Source organism: Acomys russatus, chromosome 5 (genome assembly GCF_903995435.1).
Source record: "Acomys russatus chromosome 5, mAcoRus1.1, whole genome shotgun sequence".
Classification (NCBI taxonomy): Eukaryota; Metazoa; Chordata; class Mammalia; order Rodentia; family Muridae; genus Acomys; species Acomys russatus.
In genome coordinates this window covers 66746160-66763246 of record NC_067141.1, presented here as the reverse complement: position 1 = coordinate 66763246, position 17087 = coordinate 66746160, and the positions used below count along the sequence as shown (strand labels likewise).

The window sequence follows — 17087 nt, the reverse complement described above, 5'->3', positions numbered from 1 at the left end:
AAGGTTTTTTTCCTTTTTTAAAGACAGGGTCTCTCTGTGTAGTCCTGGCTGTCCTGGACTCACTTTGTAGACCAGGCTGGCCTTGAACCCACAGCGATCCGCCTGCCTCTGCCTCTGCCTCTGCCTCCTGAGTGCTGGGTTTAAAGGCGTGTGCTGCCACGAGTGCATTAGTGGTATAGTGGTGAACATAGCTGTCTTCCAGGAAGTTTTAAGCGGGAGGGGAAGGGGTCAGATCACGTGTTTCTATGTAGTTGCAATCAGTGTCATCAATGTTAAGATTGGTGACAGCACTGCATTGAAACCTCAGGTCTAAGTGAAACTGTCCCGAGTCCATTGTTAGTTTTGTCTGTCTCACTGCCACAGGTTACCTTGAGGCCGAGGAGGCAATGACATTAGGATGAAGGACGCATTTCCACCAAGCAGAAGCCACCTTGAGCCTCTGTGCTTACACTCCACTTACATGTCCCTTCCTGGAGTTTTCGTCAGAAAACCACCTCCCGTTTCCTACACTGAGTCTGCATTTGGGACCTTTAAGATTCTTACCTTCTTCAAGGCCACTGTCTTTATTTGTTCTGGTGAGGGATGGGGACCCATCAGGAGCTTGGGGAAAGCAGCTCACTTGACTCCCCCACCACCGAGGTCTCAGCCATACGCAGTCACATCTCTTAAACGCCTGGCTTAGTTACAGTGGGGTTTCATAGACACAGACGGCTACCTTTCCCCAAGCCTTGTAAGTACTGTAGCAGTAACTCATGTCGTTAGCTTAAGTCTATTTATCACTAACCAGTTGACCACCCCATTTTTATTGAACACCTGCCGTGTCCTAGCACTGAATCAGGGGCTGGAGAAAAAAGCGTGAAGTAAATAAAAAACACTCCTGCCTTTGGGTCACATAGGTGGGTAAAAAAAAAAAATGTACATGGTCATGATTTTAAAAACATACTTAGGACTAACGTCCTTTGAAATGAGAAGAATCAATTCACAAGCCGTGCAAACTCTGCCTCATCTGCCCTGCTTTCTGCTGGATGAAGTGCATAGTTAAAAGGTGTCTGACTCAAAGGTGACAACACATTCAAGATGTAAACACAGATGATGCTCTCAAACAGGCGTAGTCCATGAGCCTTGACCTGTCTGATGACAGAAGTGGACTGTACTTTGGCAAGCACTGACTTTGTGCTGTCTCATTGTGTTTGATCTTCAGGATGGTGTGCTGTATTCTGTCATCATCAAAGACTCAAAGTACAAAGTGAAGAATTTTCTTGAGTTCGATGGGCCAGTGTCACACCTGGTGTTTTCCCCTAGTTACAAAGTGCTGCTGATTCAAACAGACAAGGTACGTTAGATAGTGATTTTTTTTTAATGTTTAAAAATTTTTTTATTAATTATTTTATTCAGATTACATCTCAGTTGTTTTCCCCTCACTTGTATCCACCTGTTCCTCCCTCCCTCCCGCTTTTACCCTTCCCTAGGTCTGTGACCAAGGGGGACCTCCTCCCCCACTATGTGGTCATAGGCTATCTATCAAGTCTCATCCTGATAGCCTGCTTATCCTTTCTCTGAGTGGCACCAGGCCTCCCCACCACGGGGAAGTGGTCAAATATGGGGCACCAGAGTTCATGTCCGAATCAGTCCCCACTGTGGAGAATGGCCTGTCCATTGGCTAGATCTGAGTAAGGGGTTCAACCAAGGACAATACATGCAGTAAGCATTGAACCCCTACTTAGTGATTTATTTTTATTTATTTTTTATTTTATTTTATTTTGGTTTTTTGAGACAGGGTTTCTCTGTGTAGCCTTGGCTGTCCTAGACGTGCTTTGTAGACTAGGCTGGCCTTAAACTCACAGCGATCCGCCTGCCTCTGCCTCCCAAGTGCTAAGATTAAAGGCATGCACCACCATGCCCAGCTAGATAGTGATTTCTTGATGCACACTCTTCAGATGCTGTCAGTACGTGCTGGGAATAAAGAGTGGGGGACGTTGTGTAGCGATTCTCAGCTCATCAGTACTTACACTAGTGCAAGTCCAAAAGTACCTTGAACAAAGGCCTGAATTAGAAACAGATGTCTGTTGTTGGGCTTGTGGTCCATGCCTCCAGAGGAACTGGCCCGGGACTAGGGAGATGGAGTGTGTTCAAACCCCAGAAATCTCACACTTGAGATTTAAAATCTCATCCTGAGAACAGAAAGTGTGGGACAAAGCTCTCTCCTTGTCTGTGCCAGCCCTAAGGAGCACATGACACAACCGCCAGGTGGCTACAGGTGGTCAGTCATATCAGCTTGTCACCTGTCATCTTTCCCCATGTAAATAGAGCATTGCTAGTGTCTTAAGTCCCAGCCAATGAGATGCATTCATCCTCAAAACCCCTCCCACTGCCCAATGTTTATAAGTCCCTGCTTCACATGAAATAAAGCAGCGAGCACCATCTACTTTACCAAAGGACGTCTGGGACCGGCTATTTATTCTGAGCTATAACACTGGGAAAAGAAGGACCTCCCTTCTTTTGAGAAAAATGCCTCTCTGGACCCTCAGACTCAACTGACAGCCATGTAGTAGCTACGGTCACCGCAGTGCCCATCTGTGGGAACGAGCTGACACCTGTTCCTAAGGCAGCCATTGCATTTGCCTGAGTCAGGTCGGGCCTCTGTTGCCACCTGGCTTGGTTTCAGAGCCCTGAGCTCCCCGATGCCACCTGGCCTGATACCAGCCGCCCAGCTAAAAAAGCAGTAACACGTACTGTGGAGGAAATCTCCTTTTCCCACACCCCTGCCTGGACCGGAGATCGGTGACACAGACCTTCTGCACCCCGAGCTTCATCCTGTTCTGCCCAGAGATCAGTGGCACTGGAACATTTGAGCAGAGAAGCGTGCACTTCCAACTTGGTGGTGACCAGGCCTCTGGGCAGATGCAGAACCACAGTTTGGTTATGTATACTCACCAACAGAGGAAAGAGTGAAGTGAATCCAGATTCCTCGGTGCTCCCTCTGGGACTTGCCTGCCATGCCTCATGGCTCTGCTGCCCCTTTGCTGGCGTTGTTTCCTTGCCAACTTTCCCTTTCTGGCATTTAGAGCCTTCTGCTACTCCTGCTTACGTTTCTGTCCTGTTGGTAACTTTGGAAGAAAGTTACCAACTAGAAAATAAAACTGTCCTGAAGTGCAGGTGTACGCCCATCTACCTGTGATCAGTTAGTCTGGCCAGGAAAAGTCTGAGCTCTGATTGGCTAGGCCAATCAAATCCATACCCTCAGACCGTGGTGCTAGTTAAAAAAAGTTGAAAGTTGAAGAATCAGTGCAGAGCTGAACAAGTGACTTCTAAGTTACATAGTTAAACAGACCCCTAGTTAATAAAATGACTCTCGGAGGTCAAGATTAGCAGTCATTTTATTGTTAGACAACAGCACTGGAAAGATTGCAAATAAAATTAAATATTTTGGCTTTATGTATGGGAAGACTTAAGTTTTTGGTAATTACCAGAAGTCAAAACAGTGGTATTTTGTTGTATAGATGAAAAACTAAAAATATCTGTTGAGTACAAGAAACTACTTTTAAAAGTATTCTGATAGAAAAAGAAAATAGCTGACAAAATGAGAGGGGGGAGAGAGAGAGAGGAGGGGGGAGGGAGAGAATGACAAAGGAAATACAAAATGAACACAGTGGGAGCTGGAGACAGGCTCGCAGTGAGGAGCACTGGTCTCTCTCCCAGAGACTCGTGTTGGATTCCCCACACCCACACAGTAGCTCACAGCCATCTGTATCACAACCATCTGTAACATTACTCCCAGGGCATCATATCTCGGCCCCCATGAGCACTAGGCATGCCTGTGACACACGGGTATACATGCAGGCAAACACTCATGCACATGAAATAAAAATGGCACCAGGCACTCAAGTAGTGCACAGACATACATGTAGGCAAAACACCCATGCATGTCTGGTTGCCTTCCTCGAGAGGGGAGCAAGGTGTGCAGGGGTAATGAATGCTTCAGGAGACAGTAACTCATAGCTTTCCAGAACTGACTAAAGAGAAGAGTTCACAGATGTAAGAGACACGGTAAATTCCACGGGGCGCAAAATGATATCCACACTTACAATTCCCAAGATGAACCTTTGGAAAAACAAAGACAAAACCTTTTTGAAAAATTAAATGAGTTAAGAAAGAAAAAAAAAAGTACTTCAGCTACGTTTTCAGACACTCTAAAACGGTGGTGTACCAGCAGCAGGCTGTTAACAGCGAAAGCTCTTAAAGACGTACATCAGGAGGGCACAGAAGGGAAGAGGTTATTGTTTTTAAATTATCTGTATTATCAGTAGGCCCGGCTAGCAATCAATCAAGACACAGACACTTGTTATATTTTAAAATAGCCTTAGCTAACCTGAGGCAGGGCAGACATTAATTCTCTAAACTACTTCCCGTAGTGGGGCAGGCTTGGGATCCCTGCCTCAATCCCATGCCATCGGCTTCTAATAACTTCTATCAAGCTACCTCCCATCCATAATCACAAATACTTGCTAATGTTCTTCATCTGGACCGAATTCCCCATCCACACCAGCCAAGTGCTTCTTTTCCATCTAACCCATGGCGGCCTTCTCCTCCTCCTCTGGTCTTTCTCCTCCTTTTCCGTGGTGGTCTCTCTTCTTCTTCCTAGGATTCTCCCTCCCCCTACCTCCCTCTCTCTCTGGAACCTTAGCCACACCTCTCTCCTCTGCCCTGCCCAGGTAGGATGGCTTTTTATTAATCAAAAGGTGGGTCACAGAGACAGCAAAGCAATTAGCATCAAAGTACATTAGACCATGCCCCAATAAGAGGTCAAAAACCAAAGACGCGAAGCCCAACTGTCACTGTGACAGCACATCTGAAATGTCAGTGAAAGGGTAAACGTGCATCATTCACACACTGAGTGGAAGGGGTCCAGAGGTGCTCTGTTGGCTTTAGATGAGCAAACCCCCGTGGTGAAAATCATACAGAAGATAACTGCTTTTCAAATGATAAAATATAAAATGTGTCAGAATGTATGAACATGTAAAACACACGGGAGCCTGACAACATAGCCACATACATGTGATGGAATGAACCGTATATTCTCTGCACATACAATGGGATGAACTGTGTGCTTTTGGAATACCAGTCGGTGCAAACAGAATGTTGATCCCAGCCACTCAGAGCCCACGGTGGCTTAGATCCCATTTCCCCATCTCCCACCCCTGCCTTATCTCTCACACACTTGTCTCTTGCTGTATTTACTGATACAGCAATGATACAGACGAATCATTCTCTCATTTAAGTTAATAACATTTCTATATTTTAAGTTCCTCTAGGACCTTGCTTAAGTCTGTAATTTTCCATCCCTTCGTCCCAAACTGTGTTGCACATAGTGGCCATTGAACAAGCATCTGTTGAATTAATGGCATGTGCAATGATTATAAGACATGTTTCCTTTTCTCTGCGTGAATTTTTCAGGGGTCTGTTTACACCTACACATATGGTGCAGAGCGAGCCCTGGACAGAGTCCTAGAAGCCTGTGATGGGAAAGTTCAGGCCACTGACTTTATCACACCTGGAAACAAATACTTCCTGGTAAGAAATGGTCTGCTGGGACGCGGTAGGGTTGAAGCTGCATTTCAAGGTTTGAACTCCTATCCATATGTAGTTGGGTCTCTCTAAACCAGTTCTTTTATTTTTTATTTTTCCTTTTTTTGGTTTTTTGATACATGGTTTCACTGTGTACCCTTGCCTGTCCTGGACTTGCTTTGTAGACCAGGCTGGCTTCGAACTCACAGACATTCCACCTGCCTCTGCCTCCTGAGTGCTAGGATTCCAGGTGTGCGCCACCCAGCTTAGACCTTAGGGTCTTTGAAAGGCAGAGTTTTTCAAAATCACAGTCTAAGAATGAGATATTCTTAAAGGCCTATATCAATGAAATTGGATTAATAATAACATCTGGTGAATTCTGGTAAACATTTAAGGAAAAAAACAATACCAATTTCCCACAATCCCATTTAAAGTTAGAAACAGAAGTCCTTCCCAGTTCATTCTCTGAGGCTCTCCTCTACCTAAGCCAGACAAAACACTACAAGAAAAGTGGACTACAAATCAGTGTCTCTCCTGAGCACAGAGACAAAATCCCCCAGTAAATGCTGGCAGTGCCAGCTCAATGACATACCTTAACTGAGAGTGATGTATTTCAGGTATGTAACACTGAAATGCTGGTTCCACATCAAAGTCAAGTGTTGTGATCCATCACACCATCATAAGGCTAAAGAAGAAAAAAAATGTGTCGTCATATCAGTAAAAGAAGCACTGAATGACATCTGTTACCTACTTATAATAAAAATACCCAGAAAATAAATCTAGTAATGTGCTCACTGTGGTAGAAATATCTATAAAATGCCCAATTCCTAATCAATATTATGTTGGAAGTCTGAGTTCATACAATAAACTTTTTTTTCAAGGAAAATGTATACAGACTGGAAAGAAGTGAAACTGCCTCCCTTCTCGTGTGACACAATTACCATCAGAGAAAAATGTCAACTCTCTTTTTTTCAAACTCTATTTAGGGGGTATTGAAACCCTCTGCCTCCCTTCTACAAACACCTTAACCCTGAGTAAGAGAGAAAGGAGGTGAGTGAAGATCGGGGTGCACATCCCTTTACATTCTCTCAGCTGTTTAGGGTCCATTGGGTTCCTTTGGGGCAATACCAGTCTCTGTCAACAGCAAATGCAGCAAGCAGCTTTCTCCAAGCTGCCGCATAGAAACATTTCTCTCTCCATTTCTGTCCCCAGGCCACCACAAAGTCTGTCTCTGGTCTCTCAAACTGCCACCCGCCACCCGCCACCCGCCACCCGCCACCCGCCACCTGCCACCTGCCACCCGCCACACGCCACCATCACATACCACACGCTGCCACCACATGCCACACTTTCTCCAGGCTTCTCCTTCAGACCTTAGACCACATGCCGCTCTGTGCCTGGCAAAGACCACGCCCCACAGGAGGCAGTTATTAGCTGAGGACAAACTAAAGCCCAAACTAAAATCCCACACTTGAGATTAATACCAAAACATACTTACATAACATAGCCATGTTTTCAAAGGAACCAAAACTTCCACTACAGAAAAATCACAATCGGCAAAGACTTCCTAATGCTGAGTGGTCACAGCAAGGCTGCAGGTGAACCAGTTACAACCCAAGAAAATGAATTGTTTTCTCACATACCAGCAGTGAACCATTACAATTTGAAATCAAAATACAATAAAATATACTAGGGAGACATCTAACAAAAGCCATGAAACCCGAGGAAAGAACTAAAACGATTGTCTATGGCAAGCTGTTACTCTGACATGGATAAGAAGCTTTAGTTTTGGGGCTGGGTGGTGGTAGCACAGGCCTTTAATCCCATCACTAGGGAAGCAGAGGCAGGTGGATCGCTGTGAGTTCGAGGTCAGCCTGGTCTACAAAGTGCATCCAGGACAGTCGAGAAATCCTGTCTCGAAAAACTAAAACAAGACAGAAAAACAAACAAGAAGCTTCAGTTTTGTTAAAATGTCACTTCTTCCCAAGTTGACTTGCAGACTTGGTCTAATTCTAGTCAAAATATCAATACATTATTTTACAAAAAAAATTGATTACAAAATTTGTGTAGCATTGCAAAAAAATCAATATACTATTGAGGGAAGCATCACCATAGTATTGGGGGATAAATACAGTAAGGCCTGATGCTACAAGAATCAAGACTGGTATTGGTAAAGACTAAAATAATAGATAAATGTAATGGAAAACAGAGCCCCCAGATAAACCCACATGGATATAATCAATTCATCTTTTTGGTTTTAAACCTTATTTTGAGAAAGGGTCTTGCTGAGTTTCCCAAGCTGGCCTTGAACTTACACTCTTCATATCTCCCCACCTGCTGGATTTATAGTCAAGTGCTACCACCACGCCTAACAGTAAACTGACATTTGATAAAATAGCAAAGACAATTTAGTGAAAATATCACCATCTTTTCATCAGATGGCGCTGAAACAACTAATCTCTCTATACATGAACTTCCACACATGCGTCCACCACAGCACATGTACACTCATGCCTGCACACACAACTTCCACACATGCATCCACCACAGCACGTGCACACTCATACCTGCACACACAACTTCCACACATGCATCCACCATGGGACATGCACACTCATGCCTGCACACACACACACACATATAAGTTAAACAGTTTGAACCTACATGCAAATCTTACACTTTCCAAAAGAATCAAAGTTAATTGTAGACAAATATAAAAGCAAAATTATAAAATTATTAAAAAGACGATGAAAAACATCTAAGTTCTCTTTGGCTTGATGGTAAACTCTTTAACTACATTACCAAAAAAATTGACAGAGGGAAAAATCAGTGGGTTGCATTTAACTGAAACGTCTGTTCTGTGAGAGACCTCCAGAGTAGAAAGTCCTGGGCACATCCTCTGCTAAGAGAAGGAAAGGGCAAATTACAGACTAAAGGAACAACTGTCTCACAGCAGGCGTAGCTTACAAAGGCCAGGGTATCACAGACCTGCAGAAAGCATTTGGGATTTGACAAGTGAACAACCTCGTTCAGAAATAAGCGAAATAAACAAACAAATAAATAAATAGACTCTACACTAGAGAAGGCATATGGATGGAAAATAAGTATTTGAAAAGATGCTAGAAACATTAGCCCTTAGAAAATTGCATATTGAGGCAATGAGATGCCACTGCTTATTAGAATGTCTAAAATCTAAAACTCTGGCAACGGCCGAGGCTGCAGCAGAGCAGCCGAAGCGCAAGGCGCCCATTTGTCGCACATAGGTACAGCCAATTTGGAAGACGGGCTGTCAGCCTCTTTCAAAACTAGGCAGGCACCATATGCTCTGGCATTTGTGCTCCTTAGTATTTATCCAAATGGGCTGAAAACATAATGCCATCCAAAACGAGCTGCAAATGTATATAGCAGCATTGTTAATAAGGGCTCAAACTTGGAAAGCAACTGAAGCGCCTGCCCATCCATCAGCGAATGGAGAGACTGCGGCTCGGTCATACAGTGAGCTGTTGGTCAATAATAAAAAGAAACCGAGCTGTGAGGTCACCAAAAGACTTGGAGGGGTCATAAATGCGTAGTGCCAAGCGAAGGAAGCCAGTGTGGAAAAGCCTGCGCACTGTATGAATCTAACGGCATATTCTGGAAAAGGCAAAGCCGTGGAGCCAGTAAAAAAAGATCAGTGGTTGTTAGTGGTGTAAGGAGGGAGGCAGGAACAGACAAGAACAGACTTTTAAGGCAGAGAAGCTATGATTGCATGCCATCACAAACTCATCAAAACTCTCAGAGTGAGCAATACAAAGATTGAAACAGCCCCGATGTAAACTGTAGACTTAAGCCAGTAACCGGATGAGTGTGGCCCTACATGCTGTGGCCCAGCTTCAGCTCTGATGCAAGCTGCTAACAACAGAGAATTCTGTGTGTGTAGGGGTGGGGAGTTCCCACTGTGCTTTCTGCTCCAAACTTCTACAGTCCTAAAAGTAAAATAACTAAAATAACAATAAACAAATTCTAGTTCTAGGCTTTATCACTAGGTAATAATCCTAGGAGTTTCCAAGAGATTTTTATTTGAACTATGATTGTGGGGGAAATATTTATTTTGCTTCAGTTTTATTTTTATATGTGTGGCTGTTTTGCCTGCATGTATGATTGTGCACATATATGTGCCTAGAGCCCTCAGAGGACCAAGAAGATACCAGATCCCTTAGAACCGGAGTGTGGAGGGTTGTAAACTGCTGTATGAGTGTTGAAAATCGAGTCTTGGTCCCCTGGAAGAGCTGTCAGTCCTCTTTAACCACTGAGCCATATGTCTAGTTCCTGGTTTCACTTTTCATAACCTAGTTACTATGTTATTTACATCACATTAAAGATTATTTGGGTTGGGGGTTTTTTTGGGTTTTGATTTTTGGGTTTTGTGTGTGTGTGTGTGTGTTTGGTTGGTTGGTTGGTTGGTTTGGTTTTTCAAGACAAGGTTTTGCTGTGTAGCCCTGGCTGTTCTGGAACTTGCTCTATAGACCAGGCTGGCTTTAAACTCACAAAGATTCACATGTCTCTGCTTCCCAAGTGCTGGGATTAAAGGCACGCACCACCACTGCCTGGCTATTTCTTATATTTCATTATTTATTATGTTTGTTCATATGTGTGTGTGTGCCCCTGTGTGTGTATGCTTGTGTGTGTCCCTGTGTGTGTATGTCTCTGTGTGTGCGTGTGTGTGAATGCTTGTGTGTGTCCCTGTGTGTGTATGTCTCTGTGTGTGCATGTGTGTGTGTGCTTGTGTGTGTGTGTGTGTGCGTGTGTGTGCGTGTGTGTGTGCACACGCACGCGCGTGCATGCGCCTGCCTGTGCGCATTCTCATGAAAGAGTCAGAGGACATTGTGGAGTAGGTTCTCTCCGTGTCTCCCATGTGGATCAAATCAAGTCATCAGGCTTGGCAGCAAGCACCTTTACCCACTAAATATGTCTTTACTTCATTGCCCAGGCTAGCGGGGAACTCGCTATACAGACCAAGCTGGCCTCACACTCACAGTGACCCTCCTCCTCCTGCCTCCCAGGTGCTGAAGATAGTTGCTTTAAACCCACAGGAAGAGCCCAAGTATCAGTTTGGGCCTGTAAGCCTAGCCCTCGGGAAGGGAGGCAGGAGGATTGAGAGTTCAAACCTAGCCTGGGTTATATAGGAAACTTTGTTTCAGAGAGGCAGCGAGAGGGAGAGGGGGAGAAGAAAGGCAGAGAATAAAGGAGAAGGCGGTAGTCAACACTTCTTCAGGAAATAAGAATCAAGGTTGAATTCATAGACTAAGTATTATAACCTGAGCAAACAGTGAAGCTTTTTATTTTTAACCTTGGGTTGTTTGGTTGTTTAGTTGTTTTTTCCTGAGACAGTGTTTCTCTGTGTACGCTTGGCTGTCCTGGACTTGATTTGTAGACTATGCTGGCCTCTAACTCACAGCAGTCCTCCTGCCTCTGCCTCCCATGGGCTGACATTAAAGGCGTGCACCACCACGCCCAGCAACAGTGAAGCTTATAGCTGACCCCTCAGGTGAACATACAAGCAGGTTAGCAGGTGCTCCCGCTCAGTGTTGCATACCAGCAGGTTAGCAGGTGCTCCCACTCAGTGTTGCATACCAGCAGGTTAGCAGGTGCTCCCACTCAGTGTTGCATACCAGCAGGTTAGCATGTGCTCCCACTCAGTGTTACCTCTCTTTCTCCTACAGACGCTCACGAATTTGGGGGAAGTTTCTGTTTTGTGGATAGAGGACTGCACCTGCATAGGCAAGATTTTGCTGAGGATTCCAGTAAGTGTGGCCAATAAGCCCGCGTTTAATATTTCTATTTTTAACTCTGCTCTCCTTTCAGTGCTTGTATCCCAGTGGCCTTTGGAAACCCTTCCCTACTATGCTGTTTTCACCATACACAGAGTTTAACATGCCCCGATTTAGTTGTACTCACCTGCCACAGTGCCAGCCTCACACCACAGTGTCAGAGAAGGGACTGTCAGCAGGAAGATGCAGCCACAGCAGCCACATTCCCTCTCTGGAGGCCTCAGAGAGCATCTTTGACAGGGTTTCTCTGTGTAGCCTTGACTGTCCTGGGTTTACTTTGTAGACTAGGCTGGCCTCAAACTCACAGGACTCCATCTGCCTCTACCTCCCGAGTGCTGGGATTAAAGGCATGGGCCTCCGCCACTGCCGCTGCCTCCACCACCACCACCCCTGCTCAGAGAACATCTTCTAAGAGAGCACTCCTTATGAAAAAGAAGGCGATCAGTACTAATCCACATAAGTGCAGCCCTCAAAGTGGGGTCATGTTCATCCCACCGAGTCCCAGAAATTATGGGAGGGGATTTCTCTGTGGATAAAGGCCTCTGTGGAAGGAAGACACCTGTGTGCTAGCTGGAAAACATCCCCTACACTTTTTCAATATGCCATTACTTTCTGCAAACTCACAGAACAGTTTACATAAAGTAATGAAAAAATGTAAAGATTTAATAAATAGTAATAATGCTAGATTTTTTTTTCCCAACAGATTTTAGAAGACAGGGAAATTCCAGTTGTCTTCTCCTACAAAGTTAAAAATCTCAATTATAAAATACACCAATTATATAAGACATGATATTGCCCTATAATGTTACAAGTTGCAAAAAAATAAATGATATCGCTCCTCTCCGAATAATAACAATAAAAAGTCTTCTCTAAAAAGCCACAAATGATAGAACACTGCATGCTCTGTGTGACAAAGACTTGTATGTAACAATTTCTATTCAAATTTCTAGAATAGAGAGACAGTACCCACTCATCAGAGAGCACATCTGTTTGCAGGGAAGCAAGTGTGCAACGAGCCCTCTAGGGGCCTGCATAACCAGGACTTACCTTGCTACTCTTGGACAAGGCGAGATGAAGCCTCTGTCAGGAGGTCTTGGCCACCCACTGAGCTCGAAGCCAGGCCTGATACAGGGCTATGGTCCAGCTTGTGCCTGGAGAGACACAGCTCTCTGCTTATGGTGGATCCGACTGCACTACAGAGAAAAAATCATTGTACGGACCCAGTCAGTCATGCTGAGGCTCAATATTTCTGTCCCTGCCATCTGTAGCTGTTTCCCTGTGAACACTTTAGGCAGTGGTTCTCAAGGAGCCCAAACCAGCACCTCCGTGGCTAGATACCCATATTAATGTCACCTGCGAGAGGACACAACACTTCTTTGGCTACTGCTATTTAGGGTAGCTCACTATAGTTCTAGAATAGAGGAGAATTTCAATTGATAATTTGGGAAGCAACATACACACACACACACACACACACACACACACACACACACACACACACACACACGCATGCATGCCCGCACACTCCAGAGGTCCTGTAAAGACTTTCAATCAATATGTAATAATAAAAACCCACTGAAGGGAGCTGGGAGGGAGGGACAGTGGTGGATAAGATGCCAGCTGTGGAGGCACAGGACCAAAGCTTGGATCTCCAGCTCCTATGTAAATTCTGTGCAGGCATGATGGCCGCCTGTTATCCCAGTGTGTTTGAGGGAGAAACAGGCCTCTGTTGGGGGATGGTCTGATGTATTTTGATGCTAATTACTGCTTGCTGTCTGGCCCACCTTTTGCTTAATAAAAAGCCATCCCACCTGGGCAGAGCAGGAGATAGGTGGGACTAGGAGAGAGAGAAATCCTAAAAAAAAAAAAAAAAAAAAAAAAAAGAAAGAAAAGGAAAAAAAAAAAAAAAGGACTGCCACGAGGAGAAAGGAGAGAGACCTAAAGAAAAAAGAAAAAGGCCTCCATGGGTTAGATGGAAGAGAAATACATGGCAGGCGTAGATAGAAAGTCCGGCCCAGATGAAAAACATAAACAAATATATGAGATTATAGATGAGAGGTAGCTTGATAAAAGTTATTAAAAACAGATGGCATGGGATTGAGACAGAGGTCCCATGCCTGAGGTCCTACTATGAAAAGTAATTTAAAAGATTGCTATTTGCCCTGCCCCAGGTTAACTAAGGCTATTTTAAAATATAACAAGTGTCTGTGTCTTAATGAATCGCTAGCCGGGCCTACAGATAATACAAGTAATAGAGATAATTTTAGAACAGTAGACCTCACTGGAACAGGATGGCTAGCTGGGCTAGCTGAACCTTGGCAAGCTCTGGGTTCAAACAAGAGGAAGAGAGCAATCAAGCCTATACATGCACGCACGCGCACACACACACACACACACACACACACACACACGTAATGTGGACAGTCAGTCATATACACATGTACACATACTGCACCCACAAACACATGAAAAAAAATAAAAGCCCCCTTGGTTAGAATGCTGTGTTCTGAGAGTCAAGAGCCTTGAGTGCTCATCTGAACACTGTCCCCACCCTAACTAACTTTCTCTCTCTCTCTCTCTCTCTCTCTCTCTCTCTCTCTCTCTCTCTCTCTCTCTCTCTCTCTCTCTCTCTCTCTCTCTTTCTCCTCATAGCAGCAGACAAATCTCCAATAACCCATAAGCGGGACCTGGTGTTTCCCTGTGACATGGTGGGGGCGGTGGAGTGTTTCCCCAGGGTACTACAGCTTAGTTGTCCTAATTGCTTCTTTAGGATCTTACCATTATTTTAGCATAAAAATACCACACGGAGAGTCCTGTGTTGCTTATGCAGCTGGTCAGATTCAGGAAGGTTGACTTCCCAAAGAGAAATATGTGCCAAACATGCTTGCAGGCTTTGCAAAAATTCTAAGCATTTGAGGTGGAGCGGGGATGGGGGGTGGAGGACGGGGGGGCTAAGCGTGAACTTGAGGGCCTGGGGCATATGCAGAGCAACATGCCCAGCCCAGCAAGTTTCTTGGCTGTGGCACAGCCTTCAGGCTCTGCGGTTCATCTTAAACAGGCAACAACCCTAGCGTGCTCCCCTTCCTCCACGTCGGCTGCCGTGGGGACAGCGGATGGCTATGTGTACTTCCTCGACATCCATGATGTGGAGTACCCTCAGGTGATAGACAGTGCCTTCCTCTCCAAGTCACCGGTGAAGATCTTAATGTAAGTAAGCATGCCCCACTCTAGCCACACTGTCCTCAGGCCTGTCCAGAGGGGACTCCAAGGAGGTGCCCTTGTTTTTTTCAATTTTACACATTTCATTCATTTTGAACATTCACTCAGTTCAGCATTCAAGAAGTACAAAGGCAGGTATGTATAGTGGAAAGTCCCCTCCCCTCCGCCCCCCACATCCCTCCCAGGAATATCCTATTACCGATTTCCTGTGTCCTTTTTCAAAGACATTTTTATTGACAAATAAACAGTAAGACTGGTATTTGTCTTCACATGCAGAGTCTTCAAACACTGAGAACAGGCTTCAGTGTGTGGTCTTGTGTGAGGATGCATGTATGTGTGCAAGCATGTGAAGGCTCCTCGGATGCCATCCACCCAGTTTTGGGGGCATGGGTTCTCTTCCTGGGCCTGGAACTCGCTATTGGGCTAGGCTGGGCAGGTTGGCCATGAGGGCCAGAGATCTTTTTTTTTTTTTTTTTTTTTTGGCTTTTTGAGACAGGGTTTCTCTGTGTAGCCTTGACCATCCTGGACTCACTTTGTAGACCAGGCTGGCCTCGAACTCACAGCGATCTGCCTGCCTCTGCCTCCCGAGTGCTGAGATTAAAGGCGTGCGCCACCACGCCCGGCTCGAGGGACAGAGATCTTGTCTCCACTTCCCCAGCCCTGGGACCACAGTACAGATGCTACTATGAATTTTTTTTTTTCAGGCAGGTTCTGGGGCTTGAACTCAGGGTCTCATGTGTTGGTGTACTTTTTTATCTACTTTATTTGGGTTTCTGAAGCCTCTGTCTCCCTTCTGCTCCCCAACTCCTTCCAATACCCCAACACCAGGTAGGATAGAAAAAAGGTTAGTGAAAAGAAGGGGCACAGCTCTCTTTAACTACTTCCTGCTGGCTAGGGTCGTTGGGTTCCTTGGGGCAAGTCCAATCCTCCTTTCAGGAAATCTCCACAACCACAACAGCAGCAACCAGGAGCAGCAGGGAGGAGTAGCATAGCAGCCTCCTCCTTCTTTCTCGAAGCCCCCCATATCTCTCTCTCTCTCTCTGTCTCTCTCTCTCTCTCTCTCTCTCTCTCTCTCTCTGGGTTCTCCCATTTATTCTCTTACCACGGTCCTCAGAATTAAACTATCTGCAGCTGGCAAAGATCACGCTCTTCTCAGAGCCTGAATGGGGCAAACTGTCTGTGGCTGTGAACAAGCTGGAGCAGCCCCACACCTCACACCTGGGATAAAACAAAACATGTTGTTTACATAATGTAATCTGGACCATCCCCATATGCCACTCCTGGGATAAACAGAACATGTTTATATAATGTAATCTGGAGCAGCCCCATATCCCATACCTGGGATTAAAACAAAACATGTTTACGTAACCTAACTGAGTTTTTAAAGACGCCAAAACTTCCACTATATCCATGCTTGAGGGACACAGAGAATAGTTTAAAATCACAAACCATAGGGCTGGGGGTGTAGCCTAGTGATAGACGGCCTACTTTGCATGCACAGGACCCTCGGTCCCATGCCAGTCCCCACAACATAAATAATAACTGCTGCGCACTGTGCGAGCGTGTGAGTGTGTCCCATGCATTGAGCAAGCTCACTTACCACCCAGCTGGTGAAGGAAGCAAAATCTGGACACTGGATTTGCTCTCTTTTAGTTACGACCAGCGAGGAATTTTTCTGTTAGTTGGCACAGAAGAAGGAAATGTCTTTGTCATCGATGCCAGACCCTCAACATCATTTCAGATTTTTGGATTCACTGGTATGATACAGAAGCTTTGTTTGTTTAAAGTTTAGATCACTCTTATGCCAAATAATTTAAAGTTAAAAAATTAAATTATAGCCAAACAATTATGTATGTCATATTTCCCGAAAAAGAAAATTTTAAATAGAAGTTAAATTCCTACTTTATATTTAGAGAAATTTAGAATATTAGAGCTGTCTAGTATGTAACTACTTCCTGCTGGCTAGGGTCGTTGGGTTCCTTGGGGCAAGGAATCTTATATCAGCTACTGAATTAGTGAAATGTCCGAATATTTTTATATTACAAGGGGAGAAGTACATGGTTTATAACTGAAATACTTAAAAATGTTTTACCTCTGACCCTGTTTAATAATTAATTTTTCTCCATACCGTTAGCACCAAATATGTGTGTGTTTCCTCCAAGATATATTTATTTATAAATTCATTCATTTATTTATAAAAAATTACCAAGTACCTACTAAGTACCAAATGTTGAATGTAGGCCTTGTGGGGGATGAAAAAGTCAAGGAGATAACTTAGTGCTGTGTAATTCGTCCGGATGAAGGGAAGAGAGTGAGGATGAAGGTATCCGAGCTACAGGGATGCTAAAGATGGAAGGAGAGTGTGTTCCGGGGGAAGTAATGGTTCAGAAAGGCTTCATAGGTGCGCGATGAGGCCCATTAGTGACACAGCTCAAGGCGTTTTAGGTCCTATGTAAGATACAAGTGGGAGTGTTTCTTGGCAGGTAACCGCGG

At 44.7% G+C, this 17087-nt stretch overlaps 1 protein-coding gene across 1 annotated transcript in view; it reads left to right on the top strand.

The window, feature by feature from the left end:
* The window catches only part of Cfap43 (cilia and flagella associated protein 43), an 86928-nt gene that overhangs the window by 24373 nt on the left and 45468 nt on the right, over window positions 1-17087 (top strand). The window contains exons 8-12 of the mRNA XM_051146755.1: window positions 1202-1333; window positions 5455-5571; window positions 11268-11348; window positions 14434-14582; window positions 16248-16351. Coding sequence (XP_051002712.1) covers window positions 1202-1333; window positions 5455-5571; window positions 11268-11348; window positions 14434-14582; window positions 16248-16351 — 583 coding nt within the window. The remainder of the gene's footprint in view (window positions 1-1201; window positions 1334-5454; window positions 5572-11267; window positions 11349-14433; window positions 14583-16247; window positions 16352-17087) is intronic.